This window comes from Bufo bufo, chromosome 6 (genome assembly GCF_905171765.1).
Source record: "Bufo bufo chromosome 6, aBufBuf1.1, whole genome shotgun sequence".
NCBI classification, from domain to species: Eukaryota; Metazoa; Chordata; class Amphibia; order Anura; family Bufonidae; genus Bufo; species Bufo bufo.
Window position 1 is genome coordinate 339873425 of NC_053394.1, and position 27404 is coordinate 339900828.

Genomic DNA, 27404 nt, shown 5'->3' on the forward strand with positions numbered 1-27404 from the left:
CATAATGCTACCCCAAAAAAATGGGTCTGTAAAAAAGGACAGCTCCCCCATAGTGCCAGCTCCCCTATAGTGCCAGCTTCTCCCATAGTGCCAGCTCCCCCTCATAGTGCCAGCTCCCCCCATAGTGCCAGCCCCCCCATAGTGCCAGCTCCCCCCATAGTGCCAGCTCCCCCCACTAGTGCCAGCCCCCCCATAGTGCCAGCTCCCGCCATAGTGCCAACCCCCCCATAGTGCCAGCTGCCCCCCATAGTGCCAGCTCCCCCTGCAAAGAAAAACCGCGAATACTTACCTCCCTCAGCAGCGATGCGATGCAGGCCTCTTCCGGCCTTTGTCCCGCGCTGTGTGCTGACCGGCTCAGGCGACACGATGATAATGACGTCATCGTGCCGCCTGAGCCGGCCTCTGATAGGCCGCAGGCATTAGTGCCTGCGGCCTATCAGAAGAACAGGGGAGGGAGACGCCTCTCCCTCCCTTACCCCACAGCACAGCCATCTGTATCGCTGTCCTGAGGAAGGCGATACAGATGAAGATGGAGATGAGCGCTTCCACAATGGAAGCGCTCATCTCCTACTGCCCGCCGCCACCACCGCTGCATTTACATCCAGGGCCGCGCCGCCTGGGGAATAATTTTTTTTTTTATTTGTTAAAGATCACCCAGCGGCCATTTTTTTTAGGGCGGCCTGCGGGGCAATTGCCTCCCTGCCCCCGTCCCAGCCCGCCCCTGGCCTCCAGTAGTTATTACAAGCCCCTCTATATTGCCTCCAGTAGTTATTACAGGCCCCTCTATAGTGCCCCAGTAGTTATTACAGTCCCCTATAAAGTGCTCCCATTAGTTATCATAGGCCCCTCTATAGTGCCCCCAATAGTTATCACAGGCCAATCTATAGTGCCCCAGTATTTATCATAGGCACTTCTATAACGCCCCCAGTAGTTATGATAGGCCCCTCTGTAGTGCCCCAATAGTTATCATAGTCACCTCTATAGTGCCCCCAGTAGTTATTATGGGCACCTCTATAGTGCCCCAAGTAGTGTTATTATAGCCCCTCTATAGCGCCCCCAGTAGTTAATGTAGGCCTTTCTATATTGACCCAGTAGTTATCATTAGTAATGAGCGGCAGGAGTCATATTCGAATTTGTGATATTTCGCGAATATTTTGTAGAATATTCGTCATATATTCGCGAATTCGTATATTCGTTATAGTCTACATTCTTTCTTTTTTTACGTGAAAATCGGCAAGGTAATGATCGATTAATATGCGAATATTGCGCGCTCAGTGCAGGCGTGGGTCAAAAATGAATATATAGCACTATAGAATATAGTGCTATATATTCATTTTTAGAATATTCGTTATTTTTTCCATCTGAACACATGATTCCTCCCTGCTTCTTGCTTGTGGGCCAATGAGTCATTGGCCCACAAGCAACTTAAGCAGGGAGGAATTATGACTTCAGATGGAAAAAAATGAAGAATATTCTAAAAAACAAATATATAGCACTATATTCAATATAGTGCTATATATTAGTTTTTCAGAATATTCGTCATTTTTTTCCATGTGAAGTCATGATTCTTCCCTGCTTAAAAGGAGTCTGTCACCTCCATATTGCCATATACAGTGCTTACATTTTCCTATAGCACACCTATACATGAATTTAATGGTACCTTTGTCTTTTTCTTTAAACTTGCAGAAGCTGGAAAAACTAACTGTGATTTATATGCAAATGAGCACTCGCAAGTGCCCAAGGTCGGCGTTCACTGTGTTGGAGCCCAGGCTGCTCTGCCCTTTTTTCATTGTTTCCCCGCCCCAGCCTCTGCCTATGCCCGCCCTCCTATTCCCTTGCGTCATCCTTCGGTCCTGCCGAGATCCTGCGCCTGCGCACTGCCTCGCTGGGCCGGGGCATGCACACTGCGATGCCCAGCGTTGGCACGGCATCGCTTTAACTACTGCGCATGCGCCGGCAAATGGCGCGAAACCGGCGGCAATGTAGCGTTTGCCAGAGCATGTGCGGTAGTTAAAGCGATGCTGTGCTCACAAGTACACCGAGGCAGCGCACAGGAACGGGATCTCGGCCGGACTGAAGGATGACGCAAGGGAATAGGAAGGCGGGCATAGGCAGAGGTCGGGGCGGGTAAACAATGAAAAAAGGCAGAGCAGCCTGGGCTCCAACACAGTGAACAGCGCCCCTAGGCACTTGCGAGTGCTCATTTGCATATGAATTAAACTTAGTTTTTCCAGCTTCTGCAAGTCTAAAGAAAATAACAAAGATACCATTACATTCATGTATAGGTGTGCTATAGGACAATGTAAGCACTGTATATGGCCATATGGTGGTGATAGACTCCCTTTAAGTTGCTTGTGGGCCAATGACGTCATTGGCCAACAAGCAAGAAGCAGGGAGGAATCATGTGTTCAGATGGAAACAAAAATGACGAATATTCATCATTACGAATATATAGCACTATATTCTAAGCCCCTCTATAGTACTCCCAGTTGTTATCATAGGCCCCTCTACAGTTCGCCCAGTAGTTATCATAGCCTCCTCTATAGTTCCCCCCAGCATTTATCATAGACCCATCTATAGTGCCCTAGTAAATAACATAGGCCCCTCTATGGTGCCCCATGCCCCTCTATAGTTACCCCCCATAGTTATTACATGCACCCACTATATTGCCTCCAGTAGTTATTACAGGCCCCTCTATAGTGCCCAAGTAGTTATTACAGTTCCCTCTAAAGTACTCCTATTAGTTATCATAGGCCCCTCTATAGTGCCCCCAATAGTTATCACAGGCCCCTCTATAGTGCCCTAGTATTTATCATAGGCACTTCTATAACGCCCCAGTCGTTATGATACGTCCCACTGTAGTGCCCAAATAGTTATCATAGTCACCTCTATAGTGCCTCCAGTAGTGTTATTATAGCCCCTCTATAGTGCCCCCAGTAGTGTTATTATAGCCCCTCTATAGTTCTCCCAGTAGTTAATGTAGGCCCCTCTATATTGACCCAGTAGTTATCATAGGACCCTGTATAGAGCCCCAGTAGTTATTACATGCCTCTTTATAGTGTCCTCAGTAGTTATCATAGGTCCCTCTATAGTGCCCCAGTAAACAATATAGATCCCTATATTGTGCCCCAGTAATTAATATAGGCCCTTCTAAAGTGCCCCCCATAGTTATTACAGGCCCCTTTATAGTTCCTCCAGTAGTTATTACAGGCCCCTCTATAGTTCTTCATAAGTTATTACAGGCCCCCCTATACTGCCCCCAGTACTTATTACAGACATCTCTATAGTGCCCCAGTAGTAATTATAGGCCCCTCTATAGTGCCCCAGTAGTTATTATACGCCCCTCTATAGTGTCCCCAGTAGTTATCATAGGTCCCTCTATAGTGCCCCAGTAAACAATATACTGTAGATCCCTCTATTGTTCCCCAGTAATTAATATAGGCCCTTCTATAGTGCCCCCATAGTTATTACAGGCCCCTTTATAGTTCCTACAGTAGTTATTACAGGCCCCTTTATAGTTCTTCATAAGTTATTACAGGCCCCCCTATACTGCCCCCAGTAGTTATTAAAGACACCTCTATAGTGCCCCAATTGTTATTATAGGCCCCTCTATAGTGAATGACAGGGCCGGGAACCATTGTTTGCCATGTCCACATTATCCAACTGTATCAGTGGCAACAACTACTTTCGGGGCCTGGGGCAGCCCACTCCACCACCGGCCCATCTGGCATTTGCCAGAACTAATAGATAGGCAGTTGGACCTTTTTTTTTACCCTTTAACTCCTATACAGGGATATAATCGTCACCAGGCCGCTACCTGTTGGAATAGTTCCGTTGTAGTTGGAACCTGACACTCCAGCACAAATCACCAGAGGCATAGATAGTAGAATAGGCAAAGAACCAGATGGAGAGCAGGTTGACAGAGTGTATGCGAGACCAAGGCAACCACAGACTGAAAAAGACAAGAGCAGGCAAACAGAGAACATACTAATCTTACATACTAATCCATTTAACAGGCACAGGGTAATCACAGACGGAACTAGGTCAGAATTCAGACACAGACAGAAGCTAAACAGATCCAAAGAAAATCTGGAAAAACCAGGCAGACAGATATAAGCTCTAACTCTGAACAAGCAGACATAATCTGAACAGATCCAATCAGAACTTGGAAAACCATGAAGACAGAACTCAGGGGTGCACCTAACCTTTCTGCTGCCTGAGGTGAGAATTGGAACTGTGCCACCACATGCCAAATTCTCAAACTAACCCCTCTCCCCAGCCCTACTGTCAAAGACATTTATGAACCTTACATACAGCACTACAAAACATACAGGTTAATACAGCGCCACATATCTCTTACATCCAATGATGTCTTCTCTGATGTAGATGTTCTTTTTATTCATCTTCTCCATACAGTCCAGACTGCCATGATGATTTCTTTCAGCCATATCAGTCTCTGCAGAATTTGACAAACAGACATCTTAGTTTCCTATTTTTCTTTCACCCTTCCCATCTTCTGAACACCCCTTCCTGCAACTCCCAATACTGTGTCCACTAGCTCCCAATACTACACACTACACCCAGCAAATAGTGCCCCTGACACTAATAATGTCATTATTATAGTGCCCCGCCCCCAAAAAAATTGTGCTATGCTAATATTGAGCCAGGGATCTCACCACAGTAATAGTTCTCCCAAAAGTCTCACAAATAGTAATAATCCTTTGCCAGAGTGCACTTACTGTTAACAGTGTCCACAATAGTAATACTGCCCCCATTGTGCCCATACTAGTAATCATGTTCCCAATAGTTCCCCAGTAGTAATTCCCCTTATAATGTGTACCAATAGAAAAAATGTCCACTAATGTGTACCAGCACAAAAAAATACACCCTTATAATATGTGCCAATACAAAAAATACCCTTTACAATTTGTGCCAGTACAAAAAATACCCTCTTACCATGTATGTAAGTACAAAAAATACCCCCTTACAAAGTGTGTCAGTACTAAAAAATACCCCTTATAATGTGTACCGTTACAAAAGTGCCCCCTTATAACATGTGCCAGTGCAAAAACGTACCCCCTTTTAGTATCCCCAGTAGAACGAATGTCTTCATAGTGCCCCCCTTATAATGCATGCCAATACAAAAATTGCCCCCTTTTAACATGTGCCAGTACAAAAATGCTCCCTTATGATGTGTGCTAGTACAAAAAATGCCCCCTTCTGTGTGCCTGTACAAAAATGCCCCCTTGTAACGTCTGATAGTACAAAATATACTCCCTTTTATTGCCCCCAGTAGAACTAATGTCCCCATAGTGCCCCTCTTATAATGTGTGACAGCACAAAAATGCCACTTTTTAGTGCCTCAAACAGTGCTACCCCTAGTTATAAATAATGAACCGTCCCATCCATAGCGGCCAAACAGAATGCTGCAAGGGAAAAATAATAAACTGAAATATTTACCTCCATGTGGCTGTCAGGACACAGTGCCAACACATTCTTCTTATGATCTGTGCCTTCAGCTGCATTCTGCCCGGCTCAGGAGGTGCAATGATGATGATGTAATTGTGGCGCCTGCGCTGGCCTTTGATAGGCTAAAGGCACTAGGTCTGAAGTCTATCAGAGGGAACAGCAGGGCAGGGAGACATGGCTCCTGTGCCCTGGCGCAGCATTCAACTGTATCGCATCCTGAGAATACACAGTGGCGTAACCAGATATGACTGGGCCCCACAGCAAATTTTTTAATGCCCCCCAGAAACTTCTTTGCAACCCCCGACTCCTGTGCAACACCCACTCCTGTGTCTAGTAAAGATCGTGCTCTCAGGCCCAACAACTGCTCCATCCGTTTCCTACAGTGTCTCTGTATATAATTGCATTTTATAATATTGTACAAAGGGACCTGACAATAAAATCTTTTAGCCCTCCTCCTGAGTGGGCCCCTGAGTTCAGGCCCCAAAACAGCCATGTCCCCTGTTTCCCCTATAGCTACGTCACTGAGCGCTTCCATTGTGGAAGCACCCATCTCTGCATATTCAACTGTATCATTGCTAACCGCTCCTGCTGCTGACCCTGCCCACTTGTCCTTCCCAGGCACTGTCTGAGGCAATTGCCTCACCTGGCCTCATTGGTGGTGTGCCCCTGACAGACAGAGGCAGGACACACAACTCAGAAAGTATATAGCAGGGAAAATGAACTTATTAGACAAACAGGTTGCACACACAGAGCTGGAGAAGGTTAAACCTATCAGTACTGACCGAGGCAAGATACAAAGCACAATAGCCACAACTCACACCCACAAGAAACCAAAGCCAGGACGCACAGAACAGTGGCAGCATTAACCACAATTGAACACAATGGACCTAGTTCAAACCCGCAAGAAGCTGGCCCCTGAGCTCAGAACAATGGTGAAAAGTAAACCGCCCCTGTAACATCTACAATTTAATGAAAGGATATACGTATGCTTAAAAATAGTAATGTCTTTCATTGTCTTTCCAGTCTGTAGCGACAGTCCTCCCATAATTTCTTACCAGGAAGTGACATCAAATTGGTTATCCGAATTTTACGAGGCCTTTCTGTTAGGAATTGTTGGGAAATATGGCCATCATGGAGGTGTCCTTGATTAAATATGAATTCAGGCCCACCTGAAGTATGTAGAGTAGACCACCGTCATTGTCTATACTCAGAGGTTGAGATGCAATGCAACGCTCTGGATACCTGATGGCTTTTGTCTTGTAATTGATATCATATCAAAGTTTGCACTTTAGATTAGTGTCCATTTAAGTGCAATGAATCAGTGGAAACAATGATGAAAAATCCAAGCCCATTGAGGAAGAAACAAGTTATTTCAGGTCATTTAGCCGTTACGACAGCAAATTCTACTAATACTTCCAATACACTAATGCCCATTCTTTCTTCTTCTGTAACATATGACTCAGATTTAGCTACTCACTTACATGTAATGTGACCAATCAACTAGACATAATCCTCAGCCCAAAATAGATTCTGCTTAGCTTCTGAGAAAACATATAGATGTAGCAGAGCTTAATTTATCAGTTCAACATGGTTAACTGCTGCCGTATGTAAAACTACAGATGCCAAACACATCATATTAGATGAGTTGTGCCCAAGGACAAGCTCATCGCTGGCATATCGATACTTAAAGGGGTTGTCCTGGTTCAGAGTTGTCGCCATTTTTACCCAGGAAGCCCTTCTGAGATGAGCATAGGAGCATTTCCCTTGCCTTGCGCTGTATCGCGCAGGGAAAGGGCTGTTTGCTTATATTTTCTTCACTGCTAGGTGGAGGCTTCCACCTAGCAGTGTTCCCGGTGATGTCACCGGCACTGATGGGCGGGCTTTAGCACTGTCCTATCTGTTTTACAGGCTAGCGCAGCGCTAAAGCTCACCCATTAGTGCAGGTGACGTCACTGGGCTCACTGCTAGGCGGAAGCCTCAGTCTAGCTTTTCCATGGAGAGCCCGGTATGTCACCATCTCTCCAGAAAAAGCCTTTGACCTGCGCGATTCTCCGATTCTCATGTCAGAGGGCCTGCCTGGGTGAAAACGGATATGTCTGGGTTAAGCTGTGAACCAGGACAACACCTTTAAGTGGTTTTCTTGAGGTTATGACTGGTAAACTACTCTTTGGTACTGCCCATCATAGGATGAAGATAAATATCAGAAATAGTTATTTGCATTTTCTTCTTTTTGGGGGTCATTGTTGCAAAATTAAGAGCACGAAGTACAGCCATTTTGGTTCTGATGTTCTGTTCTGAGACATGTTTTTCCTAATAGATGAGGATCTGAACATTAAGACCTTCACTGAAGGTAGCCATTTTCGCTCTTTGCGGCTTCTTGTGGCTTCATCCAGGAGATGATGAAACTATAAATTGTAAGGGGGTCATTTATGAAGTGAAGTATGCCACTTTTTGGGATACTTTTGTCGCAGATTTGGTCGCAAAGAGGATTTGCGGACGAATCTGCAACTTTTCTCTGCTCACATCACTTTTCCAGAGGTGGCGGAAAAAGGAGGTGTGGTGTGGGAAGGGGTGGGACAGTCTCATTTATAATTTTCTATACCTGTTTTTGGCGTAGAAAATGACTTAAATTTAAGCAATTCACACAGCCAGTGGTTAAGTTATGTAGAGGCCGGTGGCTCTACATAACTCAGCTGCATCAAGGACCAGCACAGGGTTATTTAGACCAGCATCTAAAATGCCGGTCTTAATAAATGACCCCATAGGTCTATGGCCTATTTTCAGATCACCCAAATAAAGCCACAATAAGCCACAAGTGGCACAGAGATTTCCCGGACGCAAATTCCCCTGGCGCCTGGCTCTCCATCAGTGAGAACATTCAGACGTTTTCTATGGCTGCAGAAAAACTTTAAATCCAAGCAGATCCTTACTGTATTGATTCAATTCTAATTGTTATCCATTTAAAGGGACATCTGCAACGGGCGCCTCCCCCTAGGGCCCTTTACAGGTGAAACTCGAAAAATTAGAATATCGTGCAAAGTTCATTTATTTCAGTAATGCAACTTAAAGGGTTTCTATCACTTCGTATGACATAATTAACTCTCAGACACTAGCGATCCGCTAGTGTCTGCTCTGGCCAACCATCCTAATATAACAGCTTTTGGGGCAGCCGTTTTGCAAAAAAAATAACTTTTATAAATATGCTAATGAGCCTCTAGGTGCTATGGGGGCGTCATTAGCACCTAGAGGCTCCGTCTACCTTCATACACAGCCACCGCCCAGCGCGTCCCTCCAGCCCGCCCATCTCCTGATGAATGCGATCCTCCGTGTGACGCAACGGACGAATTCCCGCGCATGCGCAGTGCGCGGCTGTATTCGGCGCATGCGCAGTGAATGTCTGACCGCTTCCCTGCTCAGACATCTCCACTGCGCCTGCGCCGATGACGTCATAGTGCTCCAAGGAACAGGCGCAGTGGAGATGTCTGAGCAGGGAAGCGGTCAGACATTCACTGCGCATGCGCCGAATACAGCCGCGCACGGCGCATGCGCGAGAATTCGTCCGTTGCGTCACACGGAGGATCGCATTCAGCAGGAGATGGGCGGGCTGGAGGGACGCGCTGGGCGGTGGCTGTGTATGAAGGTAGACGGAGCCTCTAGGTGCTAATGATGCCCCCATAGCACCTAGAGGCTCATTAGCATATTTATAAAAGTTATTTTTTTTGCAAAACGGCTGCCCCAAAAGCTGTTATATTAGGATGGTTGGCCAGAGCAGACACTAGCGGATCGCTAGTGTCTGAGAGCTAATTATGTCATACGAAGTGATAGAAACCCTTTAAAGGATGAAACTAACATATGAGAGACTCATTACATGCAAAGCGAGATATTTCAAGTCTTTATTTGTTATTATTTGGATGATTATGGCTCGTAGCTTATAAAACCCCAAAGTCACAATTTTGAGGTACCCTTTGCTCAGGGGGTATGGATTAATTAGCTGACAAGAGTGTGACACTTTGAGCCTAGAATATTAAATCTTTTCACAAAATTCAAATTTTAAGCTGCATTAATGCAATTCCTTTTAATTTGCATTACTGAAATAAATGGACCTTTGCACGGTATTCTAATTTTTCGAGTTTCACCTGTATATAACGTGTCCCAGGCTATGGCTCCGAAGCAATAAATAAAGGGAATAATTGAGGGATTAAGGAAGAACTTGAGTCCAGACCTTGAGATGACGTTCAATGGCAGCTGTACTTAAGTAAATGTTTTTCCAAAGCAGATTTCAGGCTTTATCTTGGTTCCAGCAGGCTTTAGCATTAAAATGGCAGGCAAACTCAACTCTGCTATAACTGACTCTGCTGTCCTGACAAGCTTAATTAGTGTCTTTAAAAAAGTTCCAGAACACAGAAGGGGTGGCACTGCTTCCTTTCCCTTTCTTCAAAAAAACTGGATCTCCAAGACTGGGTCCACCCTACCACTCGTGGCGGTGCTTCTGCCTCTAAGTCTTTCAAATGTGCAACAAAGAAGAAACAACTAGGTGGCACTCACCAAAAAGTGGATGTTCTTTATTCCAGATGCCATAAACATTTACTGATACAGGCATGGGGCAGACAAACAAACAGCGCAGGCAAGTAGCTCGTGGCGACTGCCGTTTCGCGCTTTAGCGCTTCCTCAGGCCACTAACGTTCTGTCGTGATTACGTCACCTTTATGCGTCGCTTCAGCTCTGTGGAGCACATTGATTCCGTCACAGAGGAACTGGCAAAATACATATAAACACCCAAAAATGTGCAAATAAAGCAAACAATAAAGATACATATATTTTTACAGAAATACTCCAAGATCGTTTCTGTCATTCAGTCCCAGAGGGCCCATAGCTCCGGAATGCATGATCCATCTTGCTTCGTTCCTTAGGAGGGTACGATGTCTATCTCCCCCTTGTGGCAGACTACACACTATCTCAATCCCTGCAAACCTCAACACCTTACTATTACCATCATGCTCAGATTTTACATGTTCTATTAATCATGGACAAACTTTCCCTGTAACAATTGAATTAACATGTTCTCTAAATCTTTCACCACGGCTCCTAATGATTTTTCCTATGTAAAACCCACCACATACACATAATATGAGGTACACTACATATTTACTTTTGCAAGTTATCAAGGTATTTACTTTGTGATGTAATCCACCAAAAACCAGTAAATCCCATTGGGGATTGTATTTACAGTAGGAACAAATACCGCACCTGCGGTTTCCCGCACGTATCCAATCTTTCAGCCATATATCAGATTTTGGTTTCACGAAACAACTCCTAACCAGCCTATCTTTCAGAGTATGGCTCCTCCTAAAGGCTAGACCCTCTGATCTCTTTTAAACTATCGTCCCTTTCCACTATGTCCCAATTTTCTCTTATCACTTTCCTAATCCAAATGATCTTGGAGTAACGATCTTGGAGTAACGATCTTGGAGTAATTCTGTAAAAATATATATATATCTTTATTGTTTGTTTTATTTGCACATTTTTGGTGTTTATATGTATTTGGCTGGTTCCTCTGTGACGCAATCAATGTGCTCCGCACAGATGAAGCGGCACATAAAGGTGACGTAATCACGTCAGAACGTTAGTGGCCTGAGGAAGTGCTCAGGTACAAAAGGGTTGCCATGAGCTACTTGCCTGCACTCTTTGTTTGTCCGCCCCATGCCTGTATCAGTGAATGTTTATGGCTTCTGGAATAAAGAACATCCACTTTTTGGTGAGTGCCGCCTAGTTGTTTCTTCTTTGTTGCACATTTGTTAATTAGTATCTTTGCTTTCTTCGTGATGCTGTGCTTCACTCTTTGGTCGGGCTTATGTTCAGCCAAGGGATGTGGTAGAATCCGATGACCTCCAACATGGAGTCCCTACCAGTAGAGTTGAGCGGACACCTGGATTTTCGGGTTCGGCAGGTTCAGCCGAACTTAAAAAAAAAGTTTGGGTTCGGGACCCGAACTTGACCCCGAACCCCATTGAAGTCAATGGGGACCCGAACTTTTGGCCACTAAAATGGCTCTAAAATAGCCCTGGAAACAGCTAGAGGGCTGTAAAAGGCAGCAAAATGTGCTTAAGAGCACGGCAAATGCTCTGCAAACAAATGTGGATAGGGAAATGAATTAAAAAAACATAAAAGACCTTAAAAAAATAAAAATTAGGAATGATGTAGGAGGAAGAGGTTGAGGAAGCAGTGAATGGGTGGATGTGGCCGTGTAGGCTCACATGGCGGTCTAGGTGGAAGCGGCGGCGAAGGAGGAATAGGTAGCCAACACAGATGTGTGTTATTTTGCATTTTTACATAGGGGTATCCCCCAAAATATTGGGACATATAAAAAAAAAAAAGGAATAAGTGCACTTGAGTACAAGGATGGATGGTTGAGGCTGTTAGAACTGTCTATTCTGCCCAAGGTACAGACAAGTCCTGAGGGATCCAAGCCTGGTTCATTTTAATGAACGTGAGCTTGTCCACGTTGGCTGTGGACAGGCGGCTGTGTCTGTCTGTAATGACGCCTCCTGCCGTGCTAAATACACATTCAGAGAGTACACTGGCTGCAGGGCAGGCCAGCACCTCCAAGGCGTACAGGGCAAGCTCTGGCCATGTGGACAATTTGGAGACCCAGAAGTTGAATTGGGCAGAACCATCAGTCAGTACGTGTAGGCGTGTGCACAGGTACTGTTCCACCATGTTGTTCAAATGCTGCCTCCTGCTAACACGCTCCATATCAGCAGTTGGGGCCGGTTGTTGCGGCGAGGTGACAAAGCTTTTCCACATGTCGGCCATGCTAACCCTGCCTTCTGAGGTGCTGGCGCTGACACAGCTGCGTTGGCGACCTCTTCCTCCTCCCCTGCCTTCGCCTTGTGCTTCCACTTGTCCCCCGGCATCAGTTGGGAATGCTCTCAGGAGCGTGTCTACCAGCGTGCGCCTGTAGTCGCGCATCTTCCGATCACGCTCCAGTGAGGGAATTAACACACATTGTCTTTGTAACGGGGATCCAGCAGGGTGGCCACCCAGTAGTCAGCACACGTTAAAATGTGGGCAACTCTGCTGTCGTTGCGCAGGCACTGCAGCATGTAGTCGCCCATGTGTGCCAGGCTGCCCAGAGGTAAGGACAAGCTGTCCTCTGTGGGAGGCGTATCGTCTGCGTCCTCCGTATCCCCCCAGCCATGCACCAGTGATGGGCCCGAGCTGCGTTGAATGCCACCCCGCTGTGAACATGCCTTATCCCCATCCTCATCCTCCCCCTCCTCGTCCTCCAGTAGTGGGCCCTGGCTGGCCAAATTTGTACCTGGCCTCTGCTGTTGCAAAAATCCTCTTTCTGAGCCACTTCTAAAAGACTGGCCTGAAAGTGTTAGAGATGACCCCTCTTCCTCCTCCTCGTCCTGGGCCACATCCTCTTCCATCATCGCCCTAAGTGTTTTCTCAAGGAGACATAGAACTGGTATTGTAACGCTGATAACGGCGTCATCGCCACTGGCCATGTTGGTGGAGTACTCGAATCAGTGCAACAGGGCACACAGATCTCGCATGGAGGCCCAGTCATTGGTGGTGAAGTGGTGCTGTTCCGCAGTGCGACTCACCCGTGCGTGCTGCAGCTGAAACTCCACTATGGCCTGCTGCTTGCACAGTCTCTCCAGCATGTGCAAGGTGGAGTTCCACCTGGTGGGCACGTCTCATATGAGGCGGTGAGCGGGAAGGCCGAAGTTACGCTGTAGAGGGCAGGATGAGAACGCTGGAAACGCGCACAGACGGCCCGCACTTTATGCAGCAGCTCTGACATGTAGGGGTAGTTGTGAATGAATTTCTGCACCACCAAATTCAGCACATGTGCCAGGCAAGGGATGTGCGTCAAACTGGCTAGTCCCAGAGCTGCAATGAGATTTCGCCTATTATCGCACACCACCAGGCCGGGCTTGAGGCTCACTGGCAGCAACCACTCGTCGGTCTGTTGTTCTATACCCCGCCACAACTCCTGCGCGGTGTGGGGCCTGTCCCCCAAACAGATCAGTTTCAGAGCGGCCTGCTGACGTTTACCCCTGGCTGTGCTGAAGTTGGTGGTGAAGGTTTGTCGCTGACCGGATGAGGAGGTGGTAGAAGAGGAGGAGGAAGCCGAGTAGGAAGAGGAGGCAACAGGAGGCAAAGAATGATGCCCTGCGATCCTTGGCGGCAGAAGAACGAGCGCCAAACAGCTCTCCGCCTGGGGCCCAGCTGCCACTACATGTACCCAGTGTGCAGTAAGGGAGATATAGCGTCCCTGGCCGTGCTTACTGGTCCATGTATCTGTGGTTAGGTGGACCTTGCCACAGATGGCGTTGTGCGGTGCACACTTGATTTTATTCGATACTTGGTTGTGCAGGGAGGGCACGGCTCTCCTGGAGAAGTAGTGGCGGCTGGGAACGACGTACTGTGGGACAGCAAGCGACATGAGCTGTTTGAAGCTGTCCATCTCCACCAGTCTGAATGACAGCATTTCAAAGGCCAGTAGTTTAGAAATGCTGGCATTCAGGGCCAGGGATCGAGGGTGGCTAGGTGGGAATTTACGCTTTCTCTCAAAGGTTTGTGAGATGGAGAGCTGAACGCTTCCATGTGACATGGTGGAGATGTTTGGTGACGGAGGTGGTGTTGTTGGTGGCATATCCTCTGTTTGCTGGGCGGCAGGTGCCAACGTTCCTCCAGAGGTGGAGGAAGAGGCCGAGGCAGCAGCAGAAGAGGGAGCAGAACGGCCTGCTGACGTTTACCCCTGGCTGTGCTGAAGTTGGTGGTGAAGGTTTGTCGCTGACCGGATGAGGAGGTGGTAGAAGAGGAGGAGGAAGCCGAGTAGGAGGAGGAGGCAAAGAATGATGCCCTGCGATCCTTGGCGGCAGAAGAACGCGCGCCAAACAGCTCTCCGCCTGGGGCCCAGCTGCCACTACATTTACCCAGTGTGCAGTAAGGGAGATATAGCGTCCCTGGCCGTGCTTACTGGTCCATGTATCTGTGGTTAGGTGGACCTTGCCACAGATGGCGTTGTGCGGTGCACACTTGATTTTATTCGATACTTGGTTGTGCAGGGAGGGCACGGCTCTCCTGGAGAAGTAGTGGCGGCTGGGAACGACGTACTGTGGGACAGCAAGCGACATGAGCTGTTTGAAGCTGTCCGTCTCCACCAGTCTGAATGACAGCATTTCAAAGGCCAGTAGTTTAGAAATGCTGGCATTCAGGGCCAGGGATCGAGGGTGGCTAGGTGGGAATTTACGCTTTCTCTCAAAGGTTTGTGAGATGGAGAGCTGAACGCTTCCATGTGACATGGTGGAGATGTTTGGTGACGGAGGTGGTGTTGTTGGTGGCATATCCTCTGTTTGCTGGGCGGCAGGTGCCAACGTTCCTCCAGAGGTGGAGGAAGAGGCCGAGGCAGCAGCAGAAGAGGGAGCAGAACGGCCTGCTGACGTTTACCCCTGGCTGTGCTGAAGTTGGTGGTGAAGGTTTGTCGCTGACCGGATGAGGAGGTGGTAGAAGAGGAGGAGGAAGCCGAGTAGGAAGAGGAGGCAAAGAATGATGCCCTGCGATCCTTGGCGGCAGAAGAACGCGCGCCAAACAGCTCTCCGCCTGGGGCCCAGCTGCCACTACATTTACCCAGTGTGCAGTAAGGGAGATATAGCGTCCCTGGCCGTGCTTACTGGTCCATGTATCTGTGGTTAGGTGGACCTTGCCACAGATGGCGTTGTGCGGTGCACACTTGATTTTATTCGATACTTGGTTGTGCAGGGAGGGCACGGCTCTCCTGGAGAAGTAGTGGCGGCTGGGAAAGACGTACTGTGGGACAGCAAGCGACATGAGCTGTTTGAAGCTGTCCGTCTCCACCAGCCTGAATGACAGCATTTCAAAGGCCAGTAGTTTAGAAATGCTGGCATTCAGGGCCAGGGATCGAGGGTGGCTAGGTGGGAATTTACGCTTTCTCTCAAAGGTTTGTGAGATGGAGAGCTGAACGCTTCCATGTGACATGGTGGAGATGTTTGGTGACGGAGGTGGTGTTGTTGGTGGCATATCCTCTGTTTGCTGGGCGGCAGGTGCCAACGTTCCTCCAGAGGTGGAGGAAGAGGCCGAGGCAGCAGCAGAAGAGGGAGCAGGAGGGGCCTGAGCCCTTTCTTGGTTTTGAAGGTGTTTACTCCACTGCAGCCCGTGTCTCGCATGTAGATGCCTGGTCATGCAGGTTGTGCTAAGGTTCAGAACGTTAATGCCTTGCTTCAGGCTCTGATGGCACAGCCTGCAAACCACTCGGGTCTTGTCGTCAGCACATTGTGTGAAGAAGTGCCATGCCAGGGAACTCCTTGAAGCTGTCTTTGGTGTGCTCGGTCCCTGGTGACGGTGGCCAGTAGCAGGCAAACTGTTTTGGCGACGGCTGCTCTGCTTTTGCACCCTGCTCCCTCTTTTGCTACGCTGTTGGCTCGGTCTCACCACTGCCTCTTCCTCCGAACTCTGAAAGTCAGTGGCACGACCTTCATTTCATGTGGGACCTAGGACCTCATCGTCCCCTGCATCGTCTTCCACCCAGTCTTCCTCCCTGACCTCCTTTTCGGTCTGCCCACTGCAGAAATACGTGTTTCGTCATCATCAGAGACGTGCTGAGGTGGTATTCCCATGTCCTCATCAAGAAACATAAGTGGTTGTGCGTCAGTGCATTCTATGTCTTCCACCCCTGGGGAAGGGCTAGGTGGATGCCCTTGGGAAACCCTGCCAGCAGAGTCTTCAAACAGCATAAGAGACTGCTGCATGACTTGAGGCTCAGACAGGTTCCCCGATATGCACAGGGGTGATGTGACAGACTGATGGGCATGGGTTTCAGGCGCTTTCTGCAGAAGACTGGGTGGGAGATAATGTGAATGTGCTGGATCCACTGTCGGCTCCACCAACACCAACACCACGGCCATGACCGCGTCCCTTATTAGATGTTTGCCTCATAGTTAGCGTTCACCAAGCAAAGTAAAAAGTGGTTAAGTCTGTTAAAAATAATTAACCGCCAATAAAAACTCTGATGTAGGGTATTGTACTCAAATTTTTTTTTTTAAACTCTATATGACAGCCGTATTTCTGGCCTAAATTTGAGACACTCACTTATGCACGTCTAATCCCAGATGTGCAGTATATCAGAGGGTTTTTTCACCCCAGTAACCAAAAAGCCGTATTTCTGGCCTAAATGTGACACTCACTTATGCACGTCTAATCCCAGATGTGTAGTATATCAGAGGGTTTTTTCACCCCAGTAAGTAAAAAGCTGTATTTCTGGCCTAAATGTAACACTCACTTATGTATGTCTAATCCCAGATGTGCAGTATATCAGAGGGTTTTTTCACCCCAGTAACCAAAAAGATGCACTGTATTTCTGGCCTAAATGTGACACTCAATTATGCACGTCTAATCCCAGATGTGCAGTATATCAGAGGGTTTTTTCACCCCAGTAAGCAAAAAGCTGTATTTCTGGCCTAAATGTGCCACTCACTTATGCAAGTCTAATCCTAGATGTGCACTATATTAAACAGATGTTTTTTTTCACCCCAGTAAGCAAAAAGCTGTATTTCTGGCCTAAATGTGACACTCACTTATGCACGTTTAATCCTAGATGTGCACTATATGAAACAGATGGGTTTTTTTCACCCCAGTATGTCCCAGTATGAGAAAGCCGTATTTGTGGCCTAAATTTCACAGTCACTTATGCACGTCTAATCCCAGATGTGCAGTATATCAGAGGGCTTTTTCACCCCAGTAAGCAAAAAGCTGTATTTCTGGCCTAAATGTGACACTCACTTATGCAAGTCTAATCCTAGATGTGCAGTATATCAGAGGGTTTTTTCACCCCAGTAACCAAAAAGATGTACTGTATTTCTGGCCTAAATGTGACACTCACTTATGCACGTCTAATCCCAGATGTGCAGTATATCAGAGGGTTTTTTCACCCCAGTAACCAAGAAGACGTATTTCTGGCCTAAATGTGACACTCACTTATGCACGTCTAATCCCAGATGTGCAGTATATCAGAGGGTTTTTTCACCCCAGTAAGCAAAAAGCTGTATTTCTGGCCTAAATGTGCCACTCACTTATGCAAGTCTAATCCTAGATGTGCACTGTATGAAACAGATGTTTTTTTTCACCCCAGTAAGCAAAAAGCTGTATTTCTGGCCTAAATGTGACACTCACTTATGCACGTCTAATCCTAGATGTGCAGTATATCAGAGGGTTTTTTCACCCCAGTAACCAAAAAGATGTACTGTATTTCTGGCCTAAATGTGACACTCACTTATGCACGTCTAATCCCAGATGTGCAGTATATCAGAGGGTTTTTTCACCCCAGTAAGCAAAAAGCCGTATTTCTGGCCTAATTGTGACACTCTCTTATGCACGTCTAATCCCAGATGTGCAGTATATCAGAGGGTTTTTTCACCCCAGTAACCAAAAAGATGTACTGTATTTCTGGCCTAAATGTGACACTCACTTATGCACGTCTAATCCCAGATGTGCAGTATATCAGAGGTTTTTTTTTACCCCAGTAACCAAAAAGCCGTATTTCTGGCCTAAATGTGACACTCACTTATGCACGTCTAATCCTCGATGTGCAGTATATCAGAGGGTTTTTTCACCCCAGTAACCAAAAAGATGTACTGTATTTCTGGCCTAAATGTGACACTCACTTATGCACGTCTAATCCCAGATGTGCAGTATATCAGAGGGTTTTTTCACCCCAGTAAGCAAAAAGCCGTATTTCTGGCCTAAATGTGACACTCAATTATGTACGTCTAATCCTAGATGTGCAGTATATCAGAGGGTTTTTTCACCCCAGTAAGCAAAAAGCTGTATTTCTGGCCTAAATGTGACACTCACTTATGCAAGTCTAATCCTAGATGTGCACTGTATGAAACAGATGTTTTTTTTCACCCCAGTAAGCAAAAAGCTGTATTTCTGGCCTAAATGTGACACTCACTTATGCACGTCTAATCCTAGATGTGCACTATATGAAAGAGATGTTTTTTTTTCAACCCAGTATGCCCTAGTATGAGAAAGCCGTATTTGTGGCCTAAATTTCACAGTCACTTATGCACGTCTAATCCCAGATGTGCAGTATATCAGAGGGTTTTTTCACCCCAGTAAGCAAAAAGCTGTATTTCTGGCCTAAATGTGACACTCACTTATGCACGTCTAATCCTAGATGTGCAGTATATCAGAGGGTTTTTTCACCCCAGTAACCAAAAAGATGTACTGTATTTCTGGCCTAAATGTGACACTCACTTATGCACGTCTAATCCCAGATGTGCAGTATATCAGAGGGTTTTTTCACCCCAGTAAGCAAAAAGCCGTATTTCTGGCCTAAATGTGACACTCGCTTATGCACATCTAATCCCAGATGTGCAGTATATCAGAGGTTTTTTTCACCCCAGTAAGCAAAAAGCTGTATTTCTGGCCTAAATGTGACACTCACTTATGCACGTCTAATCCTAGATGTGCACTATATGAAACAGATGGGTTTTTTTTCACCCCAGTAAGCAAAAAGCTGTATTTCCGGCCTAAATGTGACACTCGCTTATGCACGTCTAATCCTAGATGTGCACTATATGAAACAGATGTTTTTTTTTCACCCCAGTAAGCAAAAAGCTGTATTTCTGGCCTAAATGTGACACCCACTTATGCACGTCTAATTCTAGATGTGCACTATATGAAACAGATGTTTTTTTTTTCACCCCAGTATGCCCCAGTATGAGAAAGCCGTATTTGTGGCCTAAATTTCACAGTCACTTATGCACGTCTAATCCCAGATGTGCAGTATATCAGAGGGTTTTTTCACCCCAGTAAGCAAAAGCTGTATTTCTGGCCTAAATGTGACACTCACTTATACACGTATAATCCCAGATGTGCACTATATGAAAAAAAGTTTTTTTTTTAACCCCAGTAAGCAAAAAGCTGTATTTCTGGACTTGCAGACATGCAGATATCCTGTGCTGGTGCACTATCGTTGCATAAAATGGCTGCCGATTATGTATTGATATTGACAAACTGAAGTAAAAAAAAGTCTTTTTTTAGTAGTAGTTGGCTCAGGGCAGGCTTAAAAGAATTGTGCACTGCACCCACAAAACACTTTTTCTGTAGATCGCTGAGTAAAAAAGCAGTTCTTCATAAGATTTCTCCCTGATCTCTCCCTCACAGCAGCTGCAGCCTCTCCCTACACTAATCCGAGCAGAGTGACGGGCGGCGATGCGTGACTCTAGCTTAAATAGAGGCTGGGTCACATGCTGCAGTTGGCCAATCACAGCCATGCCAATAGTAGGCATGGCTGTGATGGCCTTTTGGGGCAAGTAGTATGACGCTTGTTGATTGGCTGCTGTCCAAGAAAGCGCCGAACACCGAACCCGAACCCGGACTTTTACGTAAATGTTCAGGTTCGGATCCGGGTGCCGAAAAACCTAAAGTTCGCTCAACTCTACCTACCAGCATACACACTACTATTAGCACTAGCACTAGAACCAGTTCTAACTGGTCCCCACCGTTTCTCCAGGAAATAGGACTTGCCCACTTCTCCCCAGAGGGGGGTTAGAATTGAATGGATAGCTCCATTCTACAAAATTATAGCTCTGCGGGGTTTTCTGCCACCTGCTGGTGAACCAGGCATGTTACATGTTATAAACAGTTGCAAACATTATTATAGATGCACATTATGGAGAGGACCTGGAACATGATGCATAGATAGCTTTATGTTAGACCAGTGTTTCCCAACCAGTGTGCCCCCAGCTGTTGCAAAACTACAACTCCCAGCATGCCCGCACAGCCAAAGGCTGTCCGGGCATGCTGGGAGTTGTAGTTTTTCAACAGCTGGAGGCACATTGGTTGGGAAACACTGTATTAGACCATTAGGGAAAGTAGCAAGGTGCAGAAGTGGTAACACCACTCTGGGGTGTTACACATCATCATCATCAATAAACATTCAGTCATTGTTAATACATCAAGCAATAATTTAATTAAAATACTTTGTATGGTGGGGTTAAAAAAATAAAAAATAAATTCTTTATAGTTTTTTATTTTTATATTTCTTTATATTTTACCACTAGTTGCCTTTTTTAGACTGTGAATTATTAATATATCTGTCCCTTGAAGAGATTGTGCCACCATTGAATGTTATTTTAATATAATTTAGCATGGAAACTTTCTGTTACACAAATGCTCCTTTGAGACATTCTCTTAACTTCACCCCTGGTGTTTAATCTGGATATTAATGGTCACCTACTGAAGTGGTCACACATGCTCAGTTCCATCCATCAACTGCCACCCACCCTATCTACTGTTAGGAGCTGTGACAGTTAAATGGAAAGAGCTGCAGCAGAAAAGACATTCCCCCTGATCTTTGATAGGGAGAGAGCTGCATCAGAAAAGAGACTCCCCCTGAGCTGTGACAGGGAGAGAGCTGCAGCAGAAAGGACATGCCCCTGAGCTGTCAGCCTGAAGAGAATCTAGAAGAACAATTGAGGCAATGAATGGGGGTATCTCTGGATCTATGTGAGGTACAGGGCTAGCTTTGTTGGAAAGAGATTTTCAAGCTCTATAAGATCTATCTAATTTTAATTTGTAACATAAATAATGGAATAACCCGTTTACTTTGTAAGAATAGACTGCTAAACTGAACCCTAGCAGGAGAGAACAAGCCCTTTATTTTAGTTTAGCCTTTAGTAAGAGTCGGAAAAGTATACTTGCCCCCAAAGCTCCGTTTACATGAAAGGTGTTGGTCTGGAGATTCCTTACAGTCATCTACTAGGCAGCAGATGAAGCCTTGGCTAGCCATGACAATTCAATCAGTGCTGTCATGAATCACTTGGAGTCAGCAAAGAATATACAGTAGAACACCGGTCAACTGAGCAGAGCTGTCAGGAGGCACAAAAGATTTTTATTTGACATACGCCAACCACCAGTACTGGTGACTACCAATTATGGGCCTACAACATGTATAGACAGAGTGGTCAACGATACAGGAAATCATTTACATCTAGATAGGGGGGTATGAGGGGTAATTAAGCAGCAGCAGGGCCGGTGCAAGGATTTTTGCCGCCCTAGGCAAAGATCCATTTTGCCGCCCCCTCATGTCACTCACTCACTGACAGACACACACACACACTGACAGACAGACACGCAGTCAGACACTCACTGAATGACGTACACAGAAACTCACTGACAGACACACATACACTCACTGACAGACACATACACTTACTGACAGACAGACACGCACTCAGACACTCACTGAATGACGTACACAGAAACTCACTCACTGACAGACATACACCTACCCACTGAAACACACACACACAGAAACTCACTGACAGACACTCACTCACTGGCAGACAAACACACACATATACTCACTTACAAACATACACATACTCACTGACAAACATACAGACACTTACTGACCGACAGACATCCACACTCACTGACATTCACTCACTCACTGATTTGTAACAACGCCTAGTTCGCCTATATGGTTGCATTGGCCCTGAGCAGGGGCAAGGGATTTTATTGCCCCTAGACTTCAAGAAAGTGGTTTGGGGGTTTTCTACTTTAAGAGTTTTTGACTTAACAAGTAATAATTGAATAAAGTTTTCAAGTAATAATTGAATAAAGTTTTTAATAGTGTGATATTCACATCAGGGTAAGTAATATTATATGTGTAAACTGCCACCTTAAAGGGAATGTGTCATCAATTTTTTTTTCTGCCAGTTAAAATCAGACAGCAAAACATCTCCTTTTTTTCTGATCTGTTTTTATTTTCTGATCACAGATTTTTGTATCCGATTGCTGAACATGATTATGGGGGCGGCCGTCTTCCCTGACCTGTTCCTAACAACATTTAAAGAATTGCTTTACAGCAGCCTCATGGGCCATAGACACGAAGGTCAGGAGGGGACCTCATTGGCTTCTATGGGAGAGTCTTCTAAGCATGTTCTGTGACCTGTGCAGAGGTCATTGTACAAGGAAAGAATAGCTTTGACAATCACCTAATTATATCACTTTTATACATAGAAGTGATATAATTCTAAACCTACCTGCAATGATTAGGAGATAATGGCAGTAAAGTAATCCGTACTAAGAAGTGGCATCTATTATTATGTTTAGTGGCCAGTGTGAAAACTGCAAGATTTATGGTTTTGGTTTAAATATAAATATTGACATGGAAAATGAAAAATAACATCATCAAAAATTCTTTCAAAATATGTTTAACATAAAAATATGACTTAGACAATAGGTCATTTTCTGACGGCACATTCCCTTTAAGAGGGTCCCATATACACTTCTTGCACAGGAACCCTCTGCTGTCTGTGTCACAACTTAGTGTGTGAGGACTGTATATAGAAGTATAATGCAAAATGCAGATGGGAAGACCATGGGAAGACAGCATTTTGGATAAGAACTGTTTATAGACAGAAGGTGGATGGAATGACAGATTCCTCACTTGTGTTATGTTTGTATTTTGCAGGGGATGTTCGTGTTGGGATTACCTTACGCAATTCTTCATGGTGGATATCTGGGACTGTTCCTCATTATTTTTGCTGCAGTTGTGTGTTGCTACACTGGAAAAATTCTTATTGCTTGCTTGTATGAAGAGAATGAAGACGGAGAGACTGTGAGAGTGAGGGACTCATATGTGGACATTGCCAATGCCTGCTGCACACCGAGATTTCCTAAGCTTGGGGGAAGGATTGTTAATGTGGCTCAAATTATCGAACTGGTCATGACGTGCATCCTTTATGTGGTGGTCAGTGGAAACTTGATGTACAACAGCTTCCCAACCCTACCAATTTCTCAGAAGTCCTGGTCAATCATAGCCACTGCTGCGCTTCTACCATGTGCATTCCTCAAAAACCTTAAGTCTGTATCCAAGTTCAGTTTGCTCTGCACCTTAGCTCATTTTGTCATTAACATCTTAGTAATTGCCTATTGTCTGTCCAGAGCCAGAGACTGGGCCTGGGACAAAGTGAAGTTTTACATAGATGTAAAGAAGTTCCCCATCTCCATAGGCATAATTGTCTTCAGCTACACCTCCCAGATCTTCCTGCCCTCCCTGGAAGGGAACATGCACAACCCCAAAGAATTCCACTGCATGATGAACTGGACCCACATCGCTGCTTGCATTCTGAAGGGGCTTTTTGCTCTGGTGGCTTATCTAACCTGGGCAGATGAAACCAAGGAGGTCATAACAGACAACCTACCCTCCACTATCAGGGCAGTGGTCAATATCTTCTTGGTGTCCAAAGCCTTGCTGTCTTATCCACTGCCCTTCTTCGCTGCAGTAGAAGTCTTGGAAAAATCTCTGTTCCAGGAAGGAACTAGGGCGGTTTTCCCAAACTGTTATGGGGGAGATGGGAGACTGAAGTCTTGGGGTCTCACTCTCAGGTGTGCCCTAGTTGTTTTGACCTTGCTTATGGCCATCTATGTGCCCCACTTTGCTCTTTTGATGGGTCTCACTGGTAGCCTCACAGGAGCTGGTCTTTGCTTCCTGCTTCCCAGCCTCTTCCATCTTAAGCTTTTGTGGAGGAAGCTTCAGTGGCATCATGTCTTTTTTGATGTTTCCATTTTTGTCATTGGTTCTATCTGTAGCATTTCTGGATTTATACATTCTCTAGAGGGTCTAATAGAAGCCTTTAAGTACAATATAGAAGATTAATGCAAAGACAGTGAAGTTTGGCATCAGCATCACTAAGAATTATGCATCAGTTTCTACTGACATCCTCATTTTGGCTATACACAGGCGTTGCTACCTTAGATGGTGCCATCAATACATTGCCTTGTTTTGTGTTGCTGGTACATCTGGTAGCTGAAAAGCTAGAACATCCTCGTATCATGAGGTATAATTCCATTTTCTAGTCCCCCCCAAGAAAAGCTTACAAAAAGATATCTGTATATGAATCAAAGGGAAATATTTTATTTTTGTTATAATTATTTAGAGGTAATCTAATTTGGATAAATTATGGTGGATATAAATATATATAGAAAAACACCACAAAGGAAGTCTATAGCAAAGAGTCCCATGTGAGAAGAGCCTGCATGAAACATTTATTTCATTGCCCATTCATCCATTCAGTCTGCTAGGCACCAACACAATGGCACACTGGAACAACACATATAACTGTCATTCTTCCAAGCTGTTTTTCATTATTGGTTATCACATTGTGACAGTTACTGGAAGGAGTAGACTATGACAAAATCTCATCAGAGTCCACCAGTGAAAATGTCGCTCCTGTCCTGGTTTTCGAAGCACAATTCAGTCCAAAATGTCACAGTCCACCTAGAGGCAGGAGCTGTGAATGCCTATTGAATATTTTCTTCCAAGGTTGGGTTCACCTAGAAGGAAAAGTACACACACAAGGGGTTTGTACAGGGGTGGAAATTCATCATGTGCAGTTTTTTCCAAAGTGCAAGGTTTGTTACCTGTGAGTGTGTGTGTATGTGTGACGTAACTGTGCTCAGAGACAAGTGTATATCCTAAATTCTATTGTGGTACCTTAATATATACGACAATAAAGAGAGATTCTCATGACTGATTTTATGTCTCCGACGGTCACAGTTGGACTAATATTCTACTTACGTAATGCTGCACTTCTTATTTGGTGACATCTTTGGTAAGTAATTCATGGTTCTTCTAAGTCTAGAGACCTACAGCCATCTGCAGTTCACCAAACTTTGTTCATCACGCGTGATTCCAGATCCTTAAAGCTTTTGAAAGACCTGCAGCACATTAAATTACTATAGTTACAGTGCATCAAAAGGGACTGTCTTCCCCCCATTAAAAGGATATTCCCATCTCAGATATTGATGGCATATTGCTAAGATATGCCATCAATGTCAGATAGGTGTGGGTGCCACCTCTGGGATCTGCTCCTATCTCCAGAATGGGCCCATCAAAGTGAAGGAGAGAACAGCCCAGATGAGCGGCCACCACCATTCATTGCTATGGTAGCTATTTTTGGATCTCTCATAGCAGTGAATGGAGAGCACATGTCTGGTGCGCTCTCCTTCAGCTCCATAGATGAAGATAGGTGGTACCAGTACTGTACCTGCAGCTATCTTGGTGTTGGTTTGATGGACCAACTCCTTTAACTATTATATTTATGGTACAGATCATAAAACATGTGCAATGTTTGTTATTTATATGCTTGAAGTTATGACATCTACTTACTGTACATTGTATGACCCCACCTGTTGATTAAAGCTTTCTGGCAACTAAAATTTAATGTTGATAAGTGCAAGATAATGCACCTGGGACGTAAAAACCCAAGAGCAGAATATAAAATCAGTGATACAGTCCTAACCTCAGTATCTGAGGAAAGGGATTTAGGGATCATTATTTCAGAAGACTTAAAGGTAGGCAGACAATGTCATAGAGCAGCAGGAAATGCTAGCAGAATGCTTGGGTGTATAGGGAGAGGCATTACCAGTAGAAAGAGGGAGGTGCTCATGCCGCTCTACAGAGCACTAGTGAGACCTCATTTGGAGTATTGTGCTCAGTACTGGAGACCATATCTCCAGAAGGATATTGATACTTTGGAGAGAGTTCAGAGAAGAGCTACTAAACTGGTACATGGATTGCAGGATAAAACTTACCAGGAAAGATTAAAGGACCTTAACATGTATAGCTTGGAAGAAAGACGAGACAGAGGGGATATGATAGAAACTTTTAAATACATAAAGGGAATCAACAAGGTAAAAGAGGAAAGAATATTTAAAAGAAGAAAAACTGCTACAAGAGGACAGAGTTTTAAATTAGAGGGGCAAAGGTTTAAAAGTAATATCAGGAAGTATTACTTTACTGAGAGAGTAGTGTATGCATGGAATAGCCTTCCTGCAGAAGTGGTAGCTGCAAATACAGTGAAGGAGTTTAAGCATGCATGGGATAGGCATAAGGCCATCCTTCATATAAGATAGGGCCAGGGGCTATCCATAGTACTCAGTATATTGGGCAGACTAGATGGGCCAAATGGTTCTTATCTGCCGACACATTCTATGTTTCTATGTTTCTATGTTATCAGGGAGGGAGCAGAGCCTCAGTAGGAGCAAAGCAGTACAGCTGAGTAGACATCTAAGAGGAATTAAGAAGGGACTATATTGTCAGCTGCCAAAGGGGGAATGAGACTAATTCTGTCTACAGCCTGACCCCAGCATCACAGAGGTTTTCCAGGCAGGGATTTTAAAATGAACTTTAAAATCTCTTTACCTTACTGATATCTTTCCATTCCCATGACACTAGTGTTGCCTGTCTGCTGCCTCCTATCTCTTCATTTACAGGGGTGTGTGATGACGTCTCATTGACACCCCCTGCTATGGGAGCCTGTCACTTCATGCTGTATGTATATGTCAACAAACATTCTCACTCAGCGATGGAATTTCTTCAAGTTACCACTGAAGGTTATCAGAGCTGTGAAAAAGCAGAACTGGGTTTTAACCACCTAAGTTGTGTTCCTTAATTCGGTCAAATTTGATGGGAAGACAAGTCTACATTCAACTGTTACCTCTGCTTTCCCTATAGGTTCACCCCTGACCAGGTATATATTCACATGTCTACAATTTGAGATATCACTATTGACTAGAGGATAGAGGCATATGAAGTCACCTGCTTCGAGATCTGTTTCAACCATAAAATGATATCTTCTTTGCAATAGGAATCTATTAAAATATCTTTTCATGAAGCCCATTATTTTCAGTCCTGGATAGAGAACAAAAATGTTCTACCAGGTAAGTTCCATCCACTAAGTGTACTACAGGGCCAGCCTGCAAAAGCATAAAAGCTCTGAATTCATTTAGTTTAAAGGGCATCTGTAAACAGATGAAGTTTTAATGTATGCAAACGAGCGTCTAGGAGCAACGGGCGGGCTGCTGTTACTCCTAGAGGCTCTGTAGAG

General features: G+C 45.2%; 1 protein-coding gene across 1 annotated transcript in view; it reads left to right on the plus strand.

The window, feature by feature from the left end:
- Positions 1–24172, plus strand: part of SLC32A1 (solute carrier family 32 member 1) — a 33521-nt gene extending 9349 nt beyond the window's left edge. The window contains exon 2 of the mRNA XM_040437909.1: positions 22985–24172. Within this exon, the coding sequence (XP_040293843.1) occupies positions 22985–24172 (1188 nt within the window). The remainder of the gene's footprint in view (positions 1–22984) is intronic.
- The last annotated feature ends 3232 nt before the right edge of the window (positions 24173–27404 follow it).